This window comes from Girardinichthys multiradiatus, chromosome 24, assembly GCF_021462225.1.
Source record: "Girardinichthys multiradiatus isolate DD_20200921_A chromosome 24, DD_fGirMul_XY1, whole genome shotgun sequence".
NCBI classification, from domain to species: domain Eukaryota; kingdom Metazoa; phylum Chordata; class Actinopteri; order Cyprinodontiformes; family Goodeidae; genus Girardinichthys; species Girardinichthys multiradiatus.
In genome coordinates this window covers 11,085,877-11,107,166 of record NC_061816.1, presented here as the reverse complement: position 1 = coordinate 11,107,166, position 21,290 = coordinate 11,085,877, and the positions used below count along the sequence as shown (strand labels likewise).

Here is a 21,290-nt window from a genome sequence, read left to right as displayed (position 1 = left end):
CTGCATGTCATTCGGAAATCAAGGTGCCAGAGTCTGGAGGAAGACTGGGGAGAAGGAAATGCCAAATTGCCAGAAGTCCAGTGTCAAGTACCCACAGTCAGTGATGGTCTGGGGTGCCGTGTCAGCTGCTGGTGTTGGTCCACTGTGTTTTATCAAGGGCAGGGTCAATGCAGCTAGCTATCAGGAGATTTTGGAGCACTTCATGCTTCCATCTGCTGAAAAGCTTTATGGAGATGAAGATTTCATTTATTCAGCACGACCTGGCACCTACTCACAGTGCCAAAACCACTGGTAAATGGTTTACTGACCATGGTATCACTGTGCTCAATTGGCCTGCCAACTCTCCTGACCTGAACCCCATAGAGAATCTGTGGGATATTGTGAAGAGAACGTTGAGAGACTCAAGACCCAACACTCTGGATGAGCTAAAGGCCGCTATCGAAGCATCCTGGGCCTCCTTAAGACCTCAGCAGTGCCACAGGCTGATTGCCTCCATGCCACGCCGCATTGAAGCAATCATTTCTGCAAAAGGATTCCCAACCAAGTATTGAGTGCATAACTGTACATGATTATTTGAAGGTTGACGTTTTTTGTATTAAAAACACTTTTCTTTTATTGGTCGGATGAAATATGCTAATTTTGTGAGATAGGAATTTTGGGTTTTCATGAGCTGTATGCCAAAATCATCCGTATTAAGACAATAAAAGACCTGAAATATTTCAGTTAGTGTGCAATGAATCTAAAATATATGAATGTTAAATTTTCATCATTACATTATGGAAAATAATTAACTTTATCACAATATGCTAATATTTTGAGAAGGACCTGTAGAGCAGTATTGGGTGCCAGAGCAGTACAACAGTGCAGGTGATCAGTGTGTAAGTATGGCAGTGCAAGTAAAGCAGGAGTCCATGCTGAGCGTTAATGTAACGCATAGAGTTACAGGTTACAGGTGTCCTGTCAGCAAAAAAGGGGGGGTGTGGGGTAAAGGGAGAGTGTCAGGGTGGTTTCCGGGCTTTGTTAACAAGGCTGGTGGCAGATGGGAAAAAACTGTTCTTGTGGCGTGAGGATTTGGTCCAGATGGACCGAAGGCTCCTGCCAGAGGGGAGAGTTTCAAAGAGTCTGTGACCAGGGTGGGAGGGATCAGCCAGAATCTTCCCTGCCCGCTTCAGGGTCCTGGAGGTGTACAGTTCCTGGAGCGACAGTAGACTGCAGCCAATCACCTTCTCAGCAGACCGAATGACATGCTGCAGCCTGCCCTTATCCTTGGCTGTAGCAGCGGCGTCCCAGATGGTGATGGAGGAGGTGAGGATGGACTCAATGATGGCTGTGTAGAAGTGCACCATCATAGTCTTTGGCAGGTTGAATTTCCTCAGCTGCCGCAGGAAGAACATCCTCTGCTGGGCTTTCTTGATGAGGGAGCTGATGTTTGGCTCCCACTTGAGATCCTGGGAGATGATGGTTCCCAGGAAGCGGAAAGATTCCACAGTGTCAATTGTGGAGTTACAGAGGGTGATGGGGGCAGGTGGGGCTGGGTTCTGCCTGAAGTCCACAACCATCTCCACTGTCTTTAGAGCTTGAGCTCAAGGTTGTTCTGGCTGCAGCAGTCCAACAGATGGTCCACCTCCCATCTGTACACGGACTCGTCACCATCAGAGATGAGTCCAATCAGGGTGGTGTCGTCCGCAAACTTCAGAATCTTGACAGACTGTTGACTGGAGGTGCAGCTGTTGGTGTACAGGGAGAAGAGCAGAGGAGAGAGAACACAGCCTTGGGGGGAACCAGTGCTGATGGTCAGGGAGTCGGAGACGTGCTTCCCCAGCCTCACGCACTGCTTCCTGTCAGACAGGAAGTCAGTGATCCACCTGCAGGTGGAGTTGGCCACACTCAGCTGCGAGAGCTTCTCCTGGAGCAGAGCTGGGATGATGGTGTTGAAGGCAGAGCTGAAATCCACAAACAGGATCCTGGCTTAGGTTCCTGTGGAGTCCAGGTGCTGGAGGATGAAGTGAAGGGCTAAGTTGACTGCATCATCTACAGACCTGTTGGCTCTGTAGGCAAACTGCAGGGGGTCCAGGAGGGGGTAGGTGATGTCTTTTAGGTGTGAGAGCACAAGGAGCTCAAAGGACTTCATCACCACAGAGGTCAGGGCGACGGGTCTGAAGTCATTAAGCCTTGTGGTCCTTGGCTTCTTGGGAACAGGGACGATGGTGGAGGACTTGAAGCAGGCTGGCACATGACATGTCTCCAGTGAGGTGTTAAAAATGTCTGTGAAGACTGGCGACAGCTGATCAGCGCAGTGCTTCAGGCTGGCTGGTGAGACAGAATCCGGTCCAGCAGCTTTCCGGGGTTCTGTCTCCTGAAGAGTTTGTTGACCTCCCTCTCCTGGATGGAAAGAGCCGTCCCTGGTGTGGGTAGGGGGCTTGTGGGGGGGGGGGACTTCAGGGTGGGGGTTGGAGGTGCCAAGGCCCCTCTTGAGGTTGGGGAGGTGGGGGTGGTGGATTGTGGCTACAGGTGTTGGGGGGTGTCGTGGGGGATGGTTACAGGACTGTCCCTTTGTCTTTCAAAGCAGCAGTAGAACTCTTTCAGGTCGTTGGCGAGGCGTCGGTCGTTGATGGAGTGGGGGGCTTTCAGCTTGTTTCCAGACAGACGTAGAGTCGTTGGCTGAGAATTGGTTTTGGAGCTTCTCAGAGTACGGTCGTTTGGCCTCTTTCACTGCCTTGCCAAACTTGTTTCCATTTCAAACTTTCCTACTTTTCCAGATATACATTTCCCAATTTTCCCAACAATTTTAAGAATATTCTGCACATAAGAGTTTTAAACATTTACCCTGGAGATCCTGATGCAGTTCACAGGTTTTATTATCTGAATGTTTCCCAAATAATAAAACAGGAAGCTGAAGGTGGATTCTGATTCAGGAAGGTGGTAAAGGGCGGTTTCACTGCTTTTTCTGGCATCTGAACTAACCTAAATCAGACACATTTTAACCTTTAAGGTACCATTGGGCCCTAATGTGTACATTTTGTGAAGATTGTCAATATATCCGTTATTTTAAAAGGTTAACTGTATGAAACATTGCCAGGATATTTAATTTTTACTTTTAATCTTAAAATTCACTTTCAGCTTGTTTCCATACAGACATAGAGTCGTTGGCTGAGAACTGGTTTTGGAGCTTCTCAGAGTACAGTCGTTTGGCCTCTTTCACTGCCTTGCCAAACTTGTACTTTGCCTCTCTGTATATGTCTTTGTATCCACTCCTGAAGGCCTTTCCTTATCCAGTCTTAACCTTCTGAGTTTTGTGCTTTCTTTCTTTTTTTTTTCCTTTCTTTCTTTCTTTCCCTTTCTTTCTTTCTTTCTCTCTTTCCCTTTCTTTCTTTCTTTCTCTTTCTTTCTTTCTTTCCCTTTCTTTCTTTCTTTATTTCTTTCCCTTTCTTTCTTTATTTCTTTCCCTTTCTTTCTTTCTTTATTTCTTTCCCTTTCTTTCTTTATTTCTTTCCCTTTTTTTCTTTCTTTATTTCTTTCCCTTTCTTTCTTTCTTTCCCTTTCTGTCCATCCTTTTTCTCATTTTTGTGTCCTTTTTTGAACTTTTTTACTTTTCCTCCTTATGTCCTTGTTTCTGTCCTAATGTGTCTCCTGCCATTTCCTATGTGCCCTTCCTTCATTTCTTTCCTTCCTGTCATACTTTCCTGCCTTTCTTCCTCCTATCTTCCCTCCTCCGTCCCTTGTATCCTCCTTCCTTACGTTCCTCCTTGCTTATGCCTCTGCTTTCTTCCTTGTGTCCTTCTTTTCTTGCATACCTTGTGATCTACCCTCCTTCCCACTTTCTTCTCTCCAAGGCATGCTTCTTCTTTTCTTCCTCCTTTTTCATTTCGTTCCTGGTGTTCTTCCTTCTTTCCTTTCTCTCTTCTCCTTCTTCTTTCCTGCCTCGTGTCTTCTTGTGCTTCCCTCTTTGCTTGCTCAATTATCCATGCTTCTTTCCTTGCTCTCTTCCTTTTGTCCTCCATTCTTTCATTGCTCCCTTTCTCTAGTCTTTTCTTTTTTCCTTCCTCTTATTCTTCCCTCTTTCCTTGTTCTGTTCTCCACCCTTCTTTCTCTGGTCCCTTTATCTTCTCCTTCCTTTCAGGTTTCATATTTAAAGACTGTCCACTTTAGAAATATTTGATATAAAACTTCAGTATTCTCTATTGTAAAGTGAACAAGGACAGGGAACTCTGAAAAGTTAAATTAGTAAATGTTCGTAAGTTTTCTATTAAAAATGTGTTGAAACCCTGAACCAGAAGAAGAAGAGCCATTTTCAGTGATCTGGATGATTTAGTTTTTCAGTATGCAGTATATGGAAATGGAAAAGATTGATCAGATGGATTTTTCCTTATTGTTTACCTTCACCATGTATTGATCTTTATTATATATCATTCAGATGCATGAGGATGCTTGTCTTTGAATCTATATTTATTCTCTTTTCTATGTTTCTCTGCATGTGGCTGACTTGACTTGGTTTCCGTTTTATAATAAAATATTCTTGTCAGGGGGGCAGCAACCAAGCTAATACACCAACTCTTTTGTGTCAGCAGTTGTTGAATCTCGGTAAATGATGAGTAGTTGTTTAGTGTTATATAAGCTTAAATTCAGACTAGAGCCAGATTTAAAATGTCTCTGCACCAAGCAGAGGCGTTCAGATATCTTGGTGTCTTACAAGATGATGGTAGGAAGAAGCAGGAGAATGATAGATGGAATTGTGCCTTGTGCACATAAATGCGGAAGCTTCTTCAATCTGCTGTGGAGAAGACAGAGCTGAGACAAGAAGCCAAACTCTGAATAGCCGGTCGATATGTGTTGCAGCTCTTACCAAGGTAATGAGGAGCGTACTATGACTGAAAAACGAAACACAAGCTGCTAAAACGAACCTCCTCTGGGACTCGCCTTGTAGGTGGAGGACGGAGCTCCATCATCTGGAGGTATTGAAAGGAGTCTACTGGGAAGGCTTCAGTATTTCATTGAGATGTCTTAGCATGTGTCTTCCTGCAGAGGTATTCTGTTCATGTCACACTGGGAGAAGACGTGGGGCAGACCCAGAACATACTGGAAGCATAACATATATCTTCTGGCCTTACAATCCTCCACAATGAGCTGGAGAGTCTTGCTTAGGGGTAAGATGTCTGGGTTTACCCCCGTGACCCGAAGATGGATAAACAGATTTCAGTTAAGTTTATTTATATAGTACCAAGTGTCAACAAACGTCATCCCAAGACACATAGGTCGAATTATACAGAAATTCACAATAAATCAAATTCATACCAATGCAATCCAGTCATATAAGATTAGATTCAATGAGGCGCAGTCCAATCTGATCCTAAATGCAAAGGCAATCATTCCTCCTGAGAAAGCACGTGGCGACAGCAGAAAGGACCGACTCACATTTAACAGAAAACATGATTGATGAATGGATGAACATGTTTCATTAATTCCCAGATTACATGTTTAAATTAAGACTGAACCAAAATTTACTTCAGTTCTGTGGCATTTTGAGACCCCCAGAAACATACAAATGCTGCTGGAATTGTTATGTGAACTCGGCTGCGGGGGTGTGCCAAAAAAATCCCTCCACCGAGAGAATAGCTCTTCAAAATGGGCTGGGTGTGAACACGCCAGTAGAATAGGAATCAGAGCTGTGTTTAATCAGAAACGGGGAGTAGAGGGAATAATACTAGGGATTTAGAGGTGTGGAGGAGTCACGGTGTTAAATCTGTGGTTAAACCTATGGTGTGAATCTGCAAACCTCCCTGACCCCTTAGTCTCTATTCCACTCTCCCCCCAGCGGCTGAAAGCCAGACGCTACGTGTTGGCCACTCTGACTCCTGTTCCATTAAAATTTGCTTGCTTTGAAGTCACTCATGTGAAAAAGAGAGTCTGGGTCAAAGGGAGGAGGGGGTTTCTGAGATGAGAGCTCTTGTTTCTACCCCCTCACCCTGTTTCTGCTAACACAAACTTGTAGATGTACACTCCTTCAAATATTCAGCAGCTCATTCACCCAAATTCCACCGCTGCACATCCCTGCCACTGTGGTTTAGCCTCAGGTCGGTAGCCTGTCACACCGATTGGCTGGAGGGTCCTGCGAAAGGTGCTTGCTGGTTGGCTGACCCTTGGGCTCCTACTATATTTGTGGGGATTATGCTTCATCAATTTGGCACGCTCCCAAAGCCTGGCTGCTGTTATAAAGAGAGGAAGGGAAGAAGCAAGGGGGAGGGGCGTCTTCCTTCCTACTATCTCGTTTGTGGTTTTGTGAAATTGTGCTCATCTTGGGTGCACATGTGTGAATGTCAGTAAACCCCACAACAGTACAGAGTCTTGGTCAGTTTCATCCCTGCTGAGGATCATGGTGGAACAACTTTACGGTGCAAAATTTGGATGTTTTCCGCTGCCTATGAGGATTTCTTTTGGAGTCTCCAAGTGGAACGTATAGATGCTCTTTGAAGTGTTCCTGCATCCGTCTGCATCCTCGCGCCCTTTAGGGATCTTCTACCATTGTTTAAGCGGATCAAAGGAAGCTGCAGCAGCTTCCTATGAATCCAGAGTGATGGAGTGCCACGTTTGAGGGAACGCTAGACCAATGTCACCGCCGCAGCGATTCACTTTAGTTATATAACATATTAATTACACAAGTATAAGCATTGCTAACCTGTAGAATGGAGGTGATGGCATCTTGCTGGAGGGGGAAGGTAAGCAACGAGAAGAAAATAAATACAAAATCTTTGTTCCGTTATGTGCATTTAAACTTTTAAAAAGGTTTTAATTGAAAGCTGTATTTGTGTATGTGTGTGTATGATACATTAAACATGTTCCTGTGTGTCCAGGAGGAGCAAGCTGCAAAGATCAAGGCAGAGAAGATCCGTATCGCTCTGGAGAAAATCAAGGAGGCACAGGTCAAAAAGGTATATGCATTTTGTTTTCTGAACATACTTGCAGACTTGGTCTCTTGTCATGAAACGCCTTCGACCTTATATAACGCTTTTCGTCATGTCATATTTGCTGCACACCGCATTTCTTTTGAACTTCATTCATGGCAAGGCGGTGAAGTACAGAGAAAATAGGTCATTGCAGCCTTTGATTATAGATGTGCCGAGGAGGCAGCAAGAAGACGGTCTGTGCATCCAAGACAATGCAGCGATTTCTTTCAGTTTAATGTAACCAGTTCTGATGTTTGGCTGCGCAGCTGGAGCCCCTTGATTCACTGAAGCCAAGGCATGCCTCTGTCTCCATTAGGGTATCGATACTGGACTCTACAGGCAGGCCATTTTAGCCACCAGTTCTATCATTGAATGAATCGTCTATGTGATTGAGGAAGAATCCATGCTGCAGAATGGTGTGCTTTTTTATGCAATGAATGGGTGAAGCCCAGCAGTGTTTCAACTCACAGTGCCATCCTCTGACATGATGAGATAAAGGGGGCTTGGTACAGATGCAACTGTGAACTTCATCCATGATCTGCAGTAATTCACAGTCAAATATGCTTTGTATGCATGAAATACCATCAGCTTCATTACATTTTAATTTCTTATCAATTGTTATGTAGTGGAAATTCAGAGGGGGTGTGTTGGTTTGTTTTCTGAGAAATGTAGGTCAGGCTCTCCATGTCTGAGGCTCTGTCGTAGAGTCTTTATTATTTGGGTTTCAGCTCAGTTGTCCATAGCCTTATACCACCTGAGTAAAGGATCGGAGTGGAAGGGCAAAATAAAAACTGGAGGTGTCAGGAATAATTGGTTTTAGTGGAGATGCACTGTTAGATTTATGAGGCCAGTTTTTGTAAAGTTTCAACCTGAACAGTTTTTCTAGCCCTTCTGACATGAGTGTTCTTCTAATTATTCATTTCTGGGTCAGAGCTTTAGGTGTCATCAAGCTACTGTGTGAGAAACCGGTCGTTTCAAAACAGGGTATTGATAGTATTCTAAAACAAAGACAAAGCTATTGATGAGTTGATATTTTAAGCTTCTTAAATTAGCAATTAGCTTAGCTTCCATTCCTAAAATTCTCTATGTATATTCTCTAGTGAATGTAGATCTTTACCTTTAATTTCCAAAAGGCTGCCAGCATTTCCAAATTTATCATAAAATGTTTCTAATGTTTTCCCCTGTTCAGTAGTGTCTTATAAGAAGGACTGCAACATTTGTTGCTCATGTCCTGGACACATCTGTGTGCAGCAACTCCTGAAGTTCCTATTCCCCAATCTCCTAAATGGACCTTCACAATCATCTTTAGGTTGTTGTCATCAGTCGTGCTCTTTCACCTTATTTTCCTTCCACTAAACTTTCCAGTAATGTGCTTGGATACAGCACTCTGAACTACGACGGAGTACTAGGGTCAGGCTAAGAGATTTTATTTTTGGAAATTATGAGAATAAAGTCGGATTATTACGAGAATAAAGTAATTTTTATGAGAACTCTTACAAGAAGCACAGTATTCTATGCGTTAAAATGAGGAATGTTGAGCATCTTGTATAGTTATACTTTAGTATAGGTTTCACAAATAAGGACATTGTTAATCTTTTAGCACATCAGCATCAAATTATAACCAGCTTCTGGACTTTGAAAGGATTGTGCAAACAAACGACTGTGTCTGTTTTAAAGAAAGAACCACACCAACTTGGAAGAAATTGCTTGTTTTGTGGAAGAGGAGATGTCATTAGTTTATTCTCGTTATGTTACGTCTTTAGTCTTGTAATATTTTTAAAAAAAAATTCTTAGCCTGGCCTTAATACTCCGTCGCCATAAACAGTCACTCTAATCAAAAAGCAGTAAATTGCTTTAATGGTCATTTCTAATTCTCTTGTCTTTCCTCAGCTGGTGATTAGAGTCCATATGTCTGACGAGAGCTCCAAGACCATGATGGTGGATGAGAGGCAGTCCGTCAGACAGGTGCTGGACAGCCTGCTGGATAAGTCTCACTGTGGCTACAGTCCTGATTGGTCTCTTGTGGAAACCATTACTGAGCTACAGATGGGTAAAGGAGGAGTCCATCCTGACTCAAATAACCACACTTAATAATCTTCTTTAATCTGCATCATTGGTGCAGGGATGGATTTTTCATTCCCACCGTTATCTTTTTCAGAACGTATATTTGAGGATCATGAGAACTTGGTGGAGAACCTGTTGAACTGGACCCGGGACAGCCACAACAAGCTAATGTTTATCGAGCGCATCGAGAAGTACGCTCTTTTCAAGAACCCCCAGGTGACTGCCCATCATACTGCAGCACACATTTGCTGGCACACTCAAGTCAACATCTCAGCACGACTGTAGTATGTAAACTCGTAAAGTACGCACAGTTCACACAAACACATAGTTTATGCATGCTGAGGGCTTACACAGCTGCCAGTCAGAGAACTTGGAAGGGAGTTGGAAGTAGGTCAAAGCTCTAAAGCGAGTAAAGGTGAATAATTTATTTAACGTAAGACGAATTGTGCTGCCAGCTTCACCCCCTCCCCTTTGTCATCGACTCACTTCCCTGTTCCCTTCAATCCCTTTCAGAACTATTTGTTGGGGCGGAAGGAGACATCAGAGATGGCTGACAGGAATAAAGAAGCTCTCCTAGAGGTAAATCTGTGCAAAACAATATAATTTGTTTCTGTTTCTACTGACGGTAGAAACAAAAATAAAAAAAGATAGAGCAACACACATTGTTTTTGTTTTTTTTGTCTTGGTGTTTCAGGAATGTTTCTGCGGTGGATCGGTGTCTGTGCCAGAGATCGAAGGGATTCTGTGGCTCAAAGAGGATGGAAAGAAGTCGTGGAAGAAGCGTTACTTCCTCCTCAGGGCTTCAGGGATCTATTATGTCCCAAAAGGCAAAGCTAAGGTCAGCTTAGACATAGACTTGTTTTCCTCTGGTCCATGGTCACACTAGCTTACCAGAATTATAATTAACTCTAGAACACCACACGTATCATTTTTGATGAATTATTTCTAAAAACCCTTCCCTTTTTAATAGTTAGTACTTTTAATCTTAAGACAAAGTGTATCAAAAGTGTAATATCTTTGATGGTAAAGATGCTTGGATCAATGATGATACATGAAATACTTGCATCAAAAATGATAAAAGTACAAACTTTGTTAAAGAAAGAGATTTCTTAAAACATACATCTATAAATATATCATTAATGATACAAGCATTCCTCAGACGTCTTGTTCTTTAAAATGTATCATTACTAACTATTTAACAAAGTTATTACTCTTCCCAAAACCCTGCTCTCCTGTGTGAATATCTTGCAAAATATTTTTGCACATTCTTAATAAAAACAAAAATACACGGAAAGAGGTTGTTTTGATGATAATTGCATAATGTGTCAACTTTGATCATAAAAAGGCAAGGTTTCAAATGTTGTTTCTGGTTTTGTTAAAGGTATCCAATAAACAGATGTGTTTATAAATTTCTGTGGCAGACTTTAAAGGGTTAAACAGATATTTGAGTTGGGCTCATGAGAACTAGATCCAACAGTCTGATCTGTGGTATTTCCTGTTGTGTGCTTAATCACTTTGAAGAGCAGTTGCAGCAAACAATGCATGTCTTTTGTTATGTACGGAGCTAGGATTTTGTTGTTGTTGATGAAAGCACTTCTGCACCTTTTCTGCAGTTTTTAGAACCTCTGATATCTTCACCTTCTGCTGTTGTTCTTCTGCATTGTCTTTCTGAACTTTAAGTGAATTCTTTTTTCTTAGTAGCGTGCACAAAATTTAAAAGTCCCCATAAAATCATTTAAAGGGTATTTATGTTCACTTAAGCATTTTTTTTTGGTTGGTATTATTAGTCAGATATGCATGAATGTATAATGTGCTGTGTCCTGTGTCTCTGCAGGCGTCCAGAGATCTCGTGTGCTTCCTGCAGCTGGACCATGTTATCGTGTATTATGGCCAGGACTACCGCAGCAAATACAAGGCTCCGACTGATTACTGCCTGGCCCTAAAGGTAAGAACATCACTGATGAAAGCTTTTTTAAATGATTAACATGATGCTTATGATAGCTGCTAAGACCATTTGGTATAGGTCCTTCTCAAAATATTAGCATATTGTGATAAAGTTCATTATTTTCCATAATGTCATGATGAAAATTTAACATTCATATATTTTAGATTCATTGCACACTAACTGAAATATTTCAGGTCTTTTATTGTCTTAATACGGATGATTTTGGCATACAGCTCATGAAAACCCAAAATTCCTATCTCACAAAATTAGCATATTTCATCCGACCAATAAAAGAAAAGTGTTTTTAATACAAAAAACGTCAACCTTCAAATAATCATGTACAGTTATGCACTCAATACTTGGTCGGGAATCCTTTTGCAGAAATGACTGCTTCAATGCGGCGTGGCATGGAGGCAATCAGCCTGTGGCACTGCTGAGGTCTTATGGAGGCCCAGGATGCTTCGATAGCGGCCTTTAGCTCATCCAGAGTGTTGGGTCTTGAGTCTCTCAACGTTCTCTTCACAATATCCCACAGATTCTCTATGGGGTTCAGGTCAGGAGAGTTGGCAGGCCAATTGAGCACAGTGATACCATGGTCAGTAAACCATTTACCAGTGGTTTTGGCACTGTGAGCAGGTGCCAGGTCGTGCTGAAAAATGAAATCTTCATCTCCATAAAGCTTTTCAGCAGATGGAAGCATGAAGTGCTCCAAAATCTCCTGATAGCTAGCTGCATTGACCCTGCCCTTGATAAAACACAGTGGACCAACACCAGCAGCTGACACGGCACCCCAGACCATCACTGACTGTGGGTACTTGACACTGGACTTCTGGCATTTTGGCATTTCCTTCTCCCCAGTCTTCCTCCAGACTCTGGCACCTTGATTACCGAATGACATGCAGAATTTGCTTTCATCCGAAAAAAGTACTTTGGACCACTGAGCAACAGTCCAGTGCTGCTTCTCTGTAGCCCAGGTCAGGCGCTTCTGCCGCTGTTTCTGGTTCAAAAGTGGCTTGACCTGGGGAATGCGGCACCTGTAGCCCATTTCCTGCACACGCCTGTGCACGGTGGCTCTGGATGTTTCTACTCCAGACTCAGTCCACTGCTTCCGCAGGTCCCCCAAGGTCTGGAATCGGCCCTTCTCCACAATCTTCCTCAGGGTCCGGTCACCTCTTCTCGTTGTGCAGCGTTTTCTGCCACACTTTTTCCTTCCCACAGACTTCCCACTGAGGTGCCTTGATACAGCACTCTGGGAACAGCCTATTCGTTCAGAAATGTCTTTCTGTGTCTTACCCTCTTGCTTGAGGGTGTCAATAGTGGCCTTCTGGACAGCAGTCAGGTCGGCAGTCTTACCCATAATTGGGGTTTTGAGTGATGAACCAGGCTGGGAGTTTTAAAGGCCTCAGGAATCTTTTGCAGGTGTTTAGAGTTAACTCGTTGATTCAGATGATTAGGTTCATAGCTCGTTTAGAGACCCTTTTAATGATATGCTAATTTTGTGAGATAGGAATTTTGGGTTTTCATGAGCTGTATGCCAAAATCATCCGTATTAAGACAATAAAAGACCTGAAATATTTCAGTTAGTGTGCAATGAATCTAAAATATATGAATGTTAAATTTTCATCATGACATTATGGAAAATAATGAACTTCATCACAATATGCTAATATTTTGAGAAGGACCTGTATAAGTAAATGTCCTTAATGTTTGCATTCTATCCAAGTGGCAAATGTGTGTTCTGTTAGCAACAATTAATAAAAACCTTCTTAAGGTTGTGGTTTTGTAATATAAAATACAATGACACCAGCCCTGTCGATTCCTTTAGTTACATTTATTTTAAAGCATGTTATGTTTATTTGATCAAAATGTTTCGGAGCTAGTATTTAGTAATCCGTTACTTTGTTTTCCTGGGATGTAAAATAGAATTTGGCACAGAAGCCTGTTTCTCTTAGACACTCTACAAAATGGAAAACACAAGAGAGCTTACCATTCAAGTAAGGCATAATATGTTGATCTTCAGAAGTCAGAATCAGAATCAGCTTTATTGCCAAGTTCGTACATACAAACAAGGAATTTGACTCCGGTACACTTTGCTCTTTTGTTCTGTTTTTGCATTACAGAATATACAAATTTACAATGTACAATATACACATATATAATAATAAGGTGCATTTGCAACATCTGTAGTCAGGAATGGCTACAAGAAAGCAGCTAATTGCTTAAACGTTCCCATATGCACATGCAGAGCAATAATTGAAAAGTTCAAAACAACTAGACAATCAAGGCTGGATGGGGACCCATATGTATGTTGCCACCAAAAGATCTCCAAAGTTCACTGTTGGTCAACGCAAGATGCCAGTCTTTGCTGCAGTTCTACAAGTCTCTGTAAAAAACCTTTAGCTGCCATCGACAAGCCCACTGTTTGGGAACCGTGTCAAGAACGATCTTTTCTGTCTTAACTTCACAAACTTAAAAATGGGAAATAATAAACTCCACTGGGACTTAAACTGGAACTGCAAACTTTGGTCAAAGGAGACTAAGATGAAGCTTTTTGGCATCAAACTCTCCATGTGGATCTGGTTTGAAAGAAACGACAAAAATAAATCAATTAAACTTAATTTATAGATACATTTTTGTAGAGACTCACATTAGAAATGTTCAAACTAAGTGAATAGTCAAAGAATTCAATTCAATTTCAATTCAGTTTTATTTATATAGCGCCAATTCACAACACATGACGTCTCAAGGCACTTCACAACAGTCAGGTACATACATTCCAATTAATCCTAACCATTGAACAGTGCAGTCAGATTCAGTTATTTATTCAAATTGGATAAAACGTTTTTCTATCTAAGGAAACCCAGCAGATTGCATCCAGTCAGTGACTTGCAGCATTCCCTCCTCCCGGATGAGCATGTAGAGACAGTGGACAGGCAGTGGCGTTGACTTTGCAGCAATCCCTCATACTGAGCATGCATGTAGCGACAGTGGAGAGGAAAAACTCCCTTTTAACAGGAAGAAACCTCCAGCAGAACCAGGCTCAGTGTGAGCGGCCATCTGCCACGACTGACTGGGGGTTTGAGAGAACAGAGCAGAGACACAAAGAAGCACTGATCCAGGAATACTTTCTATGGGAAGGAAAAGTAAATGTTAATGGATGTAGCTCCTTTAGTCGTTTCACCTAGAAAGAAAGAACAGATAAACTCTGAGCCAGTTTTCAAGGTTAGAGTCTGAAAGAGAGCACATAGAGTTAATCACAGTAAAAGCTCAGTCAATCGCCATGTCAAGGAGAGAGAAAGGGTTAAACACTGAAAGACAGGGCCATGTGGATCATCTGTAGAGGGTGAGCATTAAGTTGTTGCCAGCAGAAGCTCGGACGATGCCCCTCTCCAAAAAGGTGTCACAGGTAAACACAGAGCCAGGCCAGGTGTAGCTTCTAGGAAGAGAAAAGAGAGAGAACATAAAGTTAAAAACTGAAATAACAGCAAATAATGCAGAATTGGAGAGTAGTGTGAGAATGAAGCGAAGAGGGTGAAAGTGGTCATTATGTGCTCCAGCAGCCTAAGCTTGTAGCAGCATAACTACTGAGATAGTTTCAGTTTATTTATTTTATATAGCGCTTATTTACAACGTCGTCTCAAGGCACCCCACAAAGGGTCCGGAACGGTGCAGGGCCGCCGGGGGGGTCAGACCAAACCACCGAGTACCAGAGCCCGGCCACCCCAGAACGGGCCACATGTAGGGGTAATGTAGGGGTACTAAGTAAAATAATAAACTGATAACGTTTATCCATCTAGAGCCCACTGATGGTCATTGTTATATTAAAAACCACAAGGATTGGGATACCTCTCTCTGTCAGACTGATTATAACCATTGGAAAAGAGAAGGGGTCATACAGGTAGCAGAAATGGAGGGTGTGTTTGCACCTCAACCATAACTGAGCCGGTTTAGGCTAAACCTGACTCCCCCTTACTCCAACCAACAGGGAGGGAAGAAGGCGGAGGTAAAAAATAAGGAAGATAGCTCAGGATAACCTAAGCCACTCTAACTATAAGAAGAACATAATAATAGTATGTATTTAGACACATAAATAAATCGGTAAAAGAGGAGGATGAAGAACCGTGGAAATGCAGCTGTGTAGATTAGCTAGGAAAAGCCTGGAAAAAGTACATAGCATAAAAAAACATTATTTCCGGAGCATTTTAAATTATTTTTTTTAATAAATCTAGTGGAAAAATTTAAATGAGTCTTTCAACAGTATATCAGATCCTGATTCCTTCTGATTTCTGCTGAACAACATTCAGATTTTAGAGCTGGAGGGTACCTGAACATTTCACGTCAGGGCCGTTATTGGCTATTTTATTGTGTCTTTTGTGGCCAAGCTGTAAACCACTAAATTGGGCTAATTTTATTTATTTGTTTTTTACAGCATCCCCAAATCCAGAAGAAGTCTCAGTACATAAAGTACCTGTGCTGTGATGATGTTAGGACCCTGCACCAGTGGGTGAATGGGATTCGCATCGCCAAGGTGGGTCCAAATCAGATTTAATTCTCAAGAAATAAAAATCAGCACATAAATGTGGATTCATGACAAGTTGTCATAAGTAGCTGCATAACTGACTTTAAGTATGTGCTTATCTTTAGTATGGCAAGCAGTTATATGTAAATTACCAGGGAGCAATGAAGAGGACAGAGGCAGCCTATGATTGGTCATCCCTGTCTACCTCCAGCATTCGATCAGGCTCCAGTTCTGCCAGCATACCTGGTGAGTTTATTTACTGATTACAGCTTTCACTAATAGTTAAAAATTGTTTGCACTTTAAGAACATCAGGTCATACACTGCAAGCTATATAGTTATTAAACAAGATTTGCTGGTGTTTGCGTCCTGTCAGAGTCCCAGTCCAATCATTCAGGTCATTCAGACAGTGGAGTGGATACAGCCTCCTCTCATGGCCGGTCCCAGAGTGTGGTGAGCTCCATTTTTTCTGAAGCCTGGAAGAGGGGAACCCAGATGGAGGAGAATTCAAAAGTATGACTCTCTGTCCACAGAAGCTAAGATGAATGTAATATTAGAGATTGTGACTCACTTATTACTTTTCTTTGCTAAGCAGATGAGGATGGAGGCGTCGCGTGGATCAACGCATTCTTCCCACAGCCACCGACATCACAGCCAGCATTCAGTGGACCACCCAGTCCTCACTCCCCATCCACAACAGCAACAGCAGCTGCAGCATCCACCTCAGCCTCAGCCATCTTCAGTGCAACAACCAACACTGACCCAACCACAACATCAGCCTCCACAGCCTCCTTCTCCTCCCCAGATGCTGCCACCCCCACCTCCAGGGACCCCACAAGTGCTGCCTGAGCCACCCATGTCTCCCGAGCCGCAGCCCAGCAGCAGCTACAACCAAATGCTCCCACAGCAGCAGCAGGAACCAATTGCTGCCCCCAGTCCACCTCCACCACCTCCCCCACCTCCTCCTCCTCCTCCCCCCCTACCTCCAGTCCAAATGTTGTCACACCACTCACTGGCCCCCACAATGTACAAGTACAGCACCATCACCAGGCTGCAGAACCAGAAGGCTTCCCACAAGTTACCTGCTCACCTCCACGCAACAGCGCAGCAAGTTCTGCCTCCACCTCCGACGCTGCCTGCTGCACAGGTTATCAAGCCTAACGTGAATCACATTGCTGCAAGGACCAATGTCCCACCTCCTCCGCCGCCTCCTCCTCCCCCTCCACCATCAATGCCAACCCCAGGGTCCGCTATGGCTGTTTTGAGGTTTGGCCCTCCCAGCCCTGCGGCCCCTCCTTCTTTCATCCCACCACCTCCTGCTCCACACAGCAATGGTGCAGGATTTCCTCCTCCACCCTCACCTCCACCTCCTGCACCAGCTCCCATGAGCCAGACTGTTTATTCCAATGGGCTCAAGCAGGCTTTAAAGGAGTGGTTTCCCAGTCCACCACGAGAACTCCTGCCTCAGAACGGAGATCTTGAGGACTCGCCACCGCCTGCTCCTGCACCACCCCCACCTCCTCCGCTGCCTCCGCCCCCACCCCCACCTCCTCCTCCTCCACCCCAGCAGTTCCCAATACCAGCGCAGTTTCCGCCTCCTCCTGGACCCCCACCAGCTCCACCCAAAACCTTCACTCCTGGCTTTATGCCTCACAATGCACCCAAACCCATGTCCCCGGTCTCACCATTTCCTCCTGCTCCACCCGCTGCTGCGCCGACTCCACCTCCACCACCACCCCCTCCTCCTGCACCTGCTCACATAAAGAAACAGCTCAGCCTTCAGCAGGGACACACATCCAGTCATCCTCCAGCTACCATGCCCAAGCAGCACAGCCTGTCTAAAACAGTGAGCATGTCCAAAGGAGCTGCACCTACCATGTCTCTGGTGAAGCAATTGGCAAGTCAGTTTCCAGGAGCTTCATCCCAAGTAGTTAATCATGCTGAGTACCCTAAAGCTCCCCTGTCCTTTCCAGCTGTAAAAACTAAACCAAAATGGCAGCCTGGCGGTCACCAGCAGCTGGAGTCTCCAGAGTTCCCACCTCCACCAGCAGAGAGCAACAATGGCTTCCCTGCACCACCACCCCCACCGCCTCCCCCAGCACCGATCACTGGCCCAACACCACCTCCTCCTCCACTTCCTTCGGGAAATATGGGCTCTCCAATGAAAAGATCACCCTCTAGTTCATCCAATTTCGGTGGTAAGAAACCCCCTCCGACCCCACAGAGGAACTCCAGCATTAAGTCCAACTCATCTGCCTCCTTCGAGGAATCCAGGAGGAATTTGCTCAGCAAGTTTGCTCCCCAGAGCAATGCCACCCCTTCTTCCTCGTGTCCCAACTCCTCCTCCAATGGATCTCCTTCAAAGGACCCCTCAAATGGGCCACCTGCTCCACCTAAACCAGGAAAGCTCAACCTGTCTAACTTGCCTTTGGCACTGCAGGCCAAAGTAAGCCAGGCTAAACAGGCTGGCGGTGACTTTCCTTCTCCCCCACCCGAGTGCGCCTACTTTCCACCTCCTCCCCCGGTCTCTGAGCTCTTCCCTCCTCCACCACCTCCAGGCAACGACATGCATAGTGGAGGTGTCCCAAGGGTAGCTGTGGTAAACCCTCAACCCCAAGCACCCCCTCCACCACCGCCTGTCTCCCTTGTTAGCAACTCAATATGGGCAAAGAACTCCCTAAAAAAGACTCCTCCACCCACCCTAGGAAGGCGAAGCAATGCCAACCTAGAACCCTCTCCGATATCGCCACCTGCGCCTACATCCCCAAAGGGTAGCTCAGGTCAACCTAACTTCCTGGAGGATCTCAGCAAGACATTGAAGCAAAAGTCAGTGGGTCGCCATGGTCCAGGAAAGCTGGATCCAGCAGGGACCATGGACGACATGGCCCTGCCTCCACCGCCCCCAGAGCTGCTCCTGGACCAGGGCAAGCAGAGCAATGGAGGAAATGGCGGCTATATGTCCGGAAACATCTCAGGCTATGCAACGCTGCGAAGAGGACCACCACCTGCGCCACCCAAACGAGGGGATGGGACCAAACTTACCGGATAACGTTGAACTCTGAGATCAGGATGCAGTGCAGCTGGCTGAACAGACTTTATTTGATAAATGGGTATGAAATCCTGGACTTATGAAATTCTCCTGTGATCATTGATTGGTGACCTTGTATATACAAAAAGCCAAATCTGACCACCAAATCCAAACAGTGCATTTAAAAAAAAAAAACCGCAAAACATTGTAAAACAGAAGGATTTACAGTACCAAGACTGTTAAGACTGGACCGGGTAGGTATGAAGGATCCAGGTCTGAGCCAAATCATGTGTTTGCTTTTCCTTTTTCCTATCTTTTTTTTTTTTGCCATAAAGCTATGCCACGTACGGAATACAAAACAAACAAATCGGAACCACGTGAAGCTGTTTCTGCTTTGATTACTGCATGAACCACATGTCTTAGGTTGAGTGTGCCTGTGTGTATGTGTGAGAGAAAAACATGCATCGTCTGCATGCATGATTACATATAGTGATGAAGTAGTTAACTGTTAAGAAAGGCTGTCGTGGAATGTGACTGTTTGGTTTTCTTTTGTAGGAAATAATTTAAAGGCTTATTAATTTAAAGTTGTTTTTTTAATGCTGGTCAGCAGGTTTTGTCTAAACCAGAATAATATTTGGTCACAATTTCATGTATGATTGAGGGATTACAAATTGACATGTTATGGAGAGGATTCTGCTATATGGGTGAATCTCAGTAAATGGGAATATCACTGAAAAGTTCATTATTTAATCATTTCGAGTCAAAATGTAAAAACTCACGGCCTAAATTTCTCAGAAAATGTTAACATTAAAAAGACCAATAAGAGAAGGATTTTTATTACAGAAATGTTGTGTTCTGCTGATGCTATGGACAGCACAAACATGGAGAAGATTCCTGACTTGACAGTCGTCCAGCTGGAACGCTCCATAACGGAAAGCCACAAATGTTAAAGGAGATGGCTGTGCACAAAGTGCTGTATCCAAGCATATTTAAAGGAACGTTGAGTGGAAGGAAGACGTGTGGCGTTCCACCACAGGCTGATCTTCTCCATGTCACAACGGATTGATGCAGTAATTCATGCAAAAGGAGGTCCCATTGAGTACATATGGTGGTCGTACTTTTCGGTAGGCTGATATTTCTGTATAAAAAATCCTTTTTATTGCTTTTATGTAAAATTGAATTTTGGATTTTAAGCCATAATAAGAAATATTAAGGGATAAAAATACTTCAAAATACATCGTTTTATGTAATGAATCTGAGTTTCGCTTTCTGGTTTAAATTACTCCAATAAAGTACACTTTTTATGGTATTCTTATGTATTGAGATACACTTCAAGTATCTGCAAAAACCTATAATCAGTTGAAAACATTTCTTGACCTCTTCACAACTCTGGAAACACAAATCTGAAGCAAGCCTCTTTCTAAAAGTCTTCCAGAGGTCAATCGAATGGAGACATCATCTGAATACGTTTGCCAAGGGCTTGGACTGTGCAACAGAATGCAAATTGTACCTTTTTTATTTATGCAAATGTAGTAACAACCATGTTTAAATGGAGGGGAGGCCTGTGTTTTTCTGTGAGTTCCTTTTCTGTTGGCTTGATTTTTGGACCTCATCCCTTCAGTTTGAAGCTCCTTCACCACTGGTTCCCAGCGCCTTTTTCATCCCATGAGATCAGCATCCTGACAGCAGGAACACAGACTGGAATATCATCATAGTACACAGTGAAGAAGACGTATTCGCCTGGTTAATGTACAGAGCATTAAATCGTTTATTTAATAACCCATCATCAGACTTGCATTAGACCGAATGTGCTTTGAACCCCGTCTTGTTTCTTCATGGTGCCATTGCTGCTTTAGCCGTCAGCGTACATGACAGCAGCGCTTTTATTATCCGGGTGCTTGTGCTGTCTGTTATGTATCCCATTCTCCATGTGTCCTTTTGTTCCATGATGACATATCAGAAGCATTTCACATAAGTTAACTGGCATTAAATGCAGAGGCTGTTCTTACCAGCTGCCCTGTTGGTTGATTCCACAAAGACTCTTTAAACACACTTTTCATTTGTCAGTGTCGGCTAAAGACGGTATATCTTAAACCACCTTGAAGGGATGTTTGCTAGAATGCAGTTTGTAAGCAATTAATGTTCTGAAATGGAAGTAAAGACAAAGAAGGTTTAAGTAAATGTTTCCTCTTGCATATAACTGAAAATCTCAATATACATGTTCAAACCAGACCTCAACCCTGTCTTGAGTCCTTATTTGTCTAGATCATTATAGTGAGGTTAATGGACCAGTCAACAGAAGGTCTAGTACTCCCTCTAGTGGTCTGAATTTGTTTGACACTCTAGTTGGGATGGCTTATAATAAACCAGCCATGCAGTCGTGCTGTATGTAATGATATGACATTTTTGTATCATGTATGGATGTGTTAAAATGTGGTTAAAAATATTCAAAAGGTTTTGTTACAAGCTGAAATTGTTGCACTAAGAATGGAGCTAATGACAGTGTAGATGTTATTATGAATATTAGTATTAATAGTAGTTGTGGTATTTTTATAGTTGATTCACCAACACACTTGTAGAAAACGTGTTTTCTATGACGTATCTGTTAACTTTGAGGTTCTCATTGAGATTATCCCAAAACAATAAAAAAACTGAAAAATAAAGTTCCAGGATTAGCTTATATATTTAACACAAAAGTCAAGACAGTAAAATGAATATGGAAGCACCACTGGCAAGCAGTTCTACAAATTGTTTTCACAGTTGGAAAAATACATTAACAGTATATCTCCAGCTAT

At 43.3% G+C, this 21,290-nt stretch overlaps 1 protein-coding gene across 5 annotated transcripts in view; it reads left to right on the top strand.

Annotated features, from left to right (window-relative positions):
• Positions 1–20,727, top strand: part of raph1b (Ras association (RalGDS/AF-6) and pleckstrin homology domains 1b) — a 68,122-nt gene extending 47,395 nt beyond the window's left edge. For all 5 annotated transcript variants that reach the window (XM_047355678.1, XM_047355677.1, XM_047355676.1 and 2 more), the window contains 10 exons: positions 6,849–6,926; positions 8,832–8,991; positions 9,100–9,221; positions 9,519–9,584; positions 9,700–9,843; positions 10,840–10,950; positions 15,380–15,478; positions 15,595–15,715; positions 15,844–15,980; positions 16,063–20,727. In XM_047355678.1, coding sequence (XP_047211634.1) covers positions 6,849–6,926; positions 8,832–8,991; positions 9,100–9,221; positions 9,519–9,584; positions 9,700–9,843; positions 10,840–10,950; positions 15,380–15,478; positions 15,595–15,715; positions 15,844–15,980; positions 16,063–18,516 — 3,492 coding nt within the window. In that variant the 3' untranslated portion in view covers positions 18,517–20,727. The remainder of the gene's footprint in view (positions 1–6,848; positions 6,927–8,831; positions 8,992–9,099; positions 9,222–9,518; positions 9,585–9,699; positions 9,844–10,839; positions 10,951–15,379; positions 15,479–15,594; positions 15,716–15,843; positions 15,981–16,062) is intronic.
• The last annotated feature ends 563 nt before the right edge of the window (positions 20,728–21,290 follow it).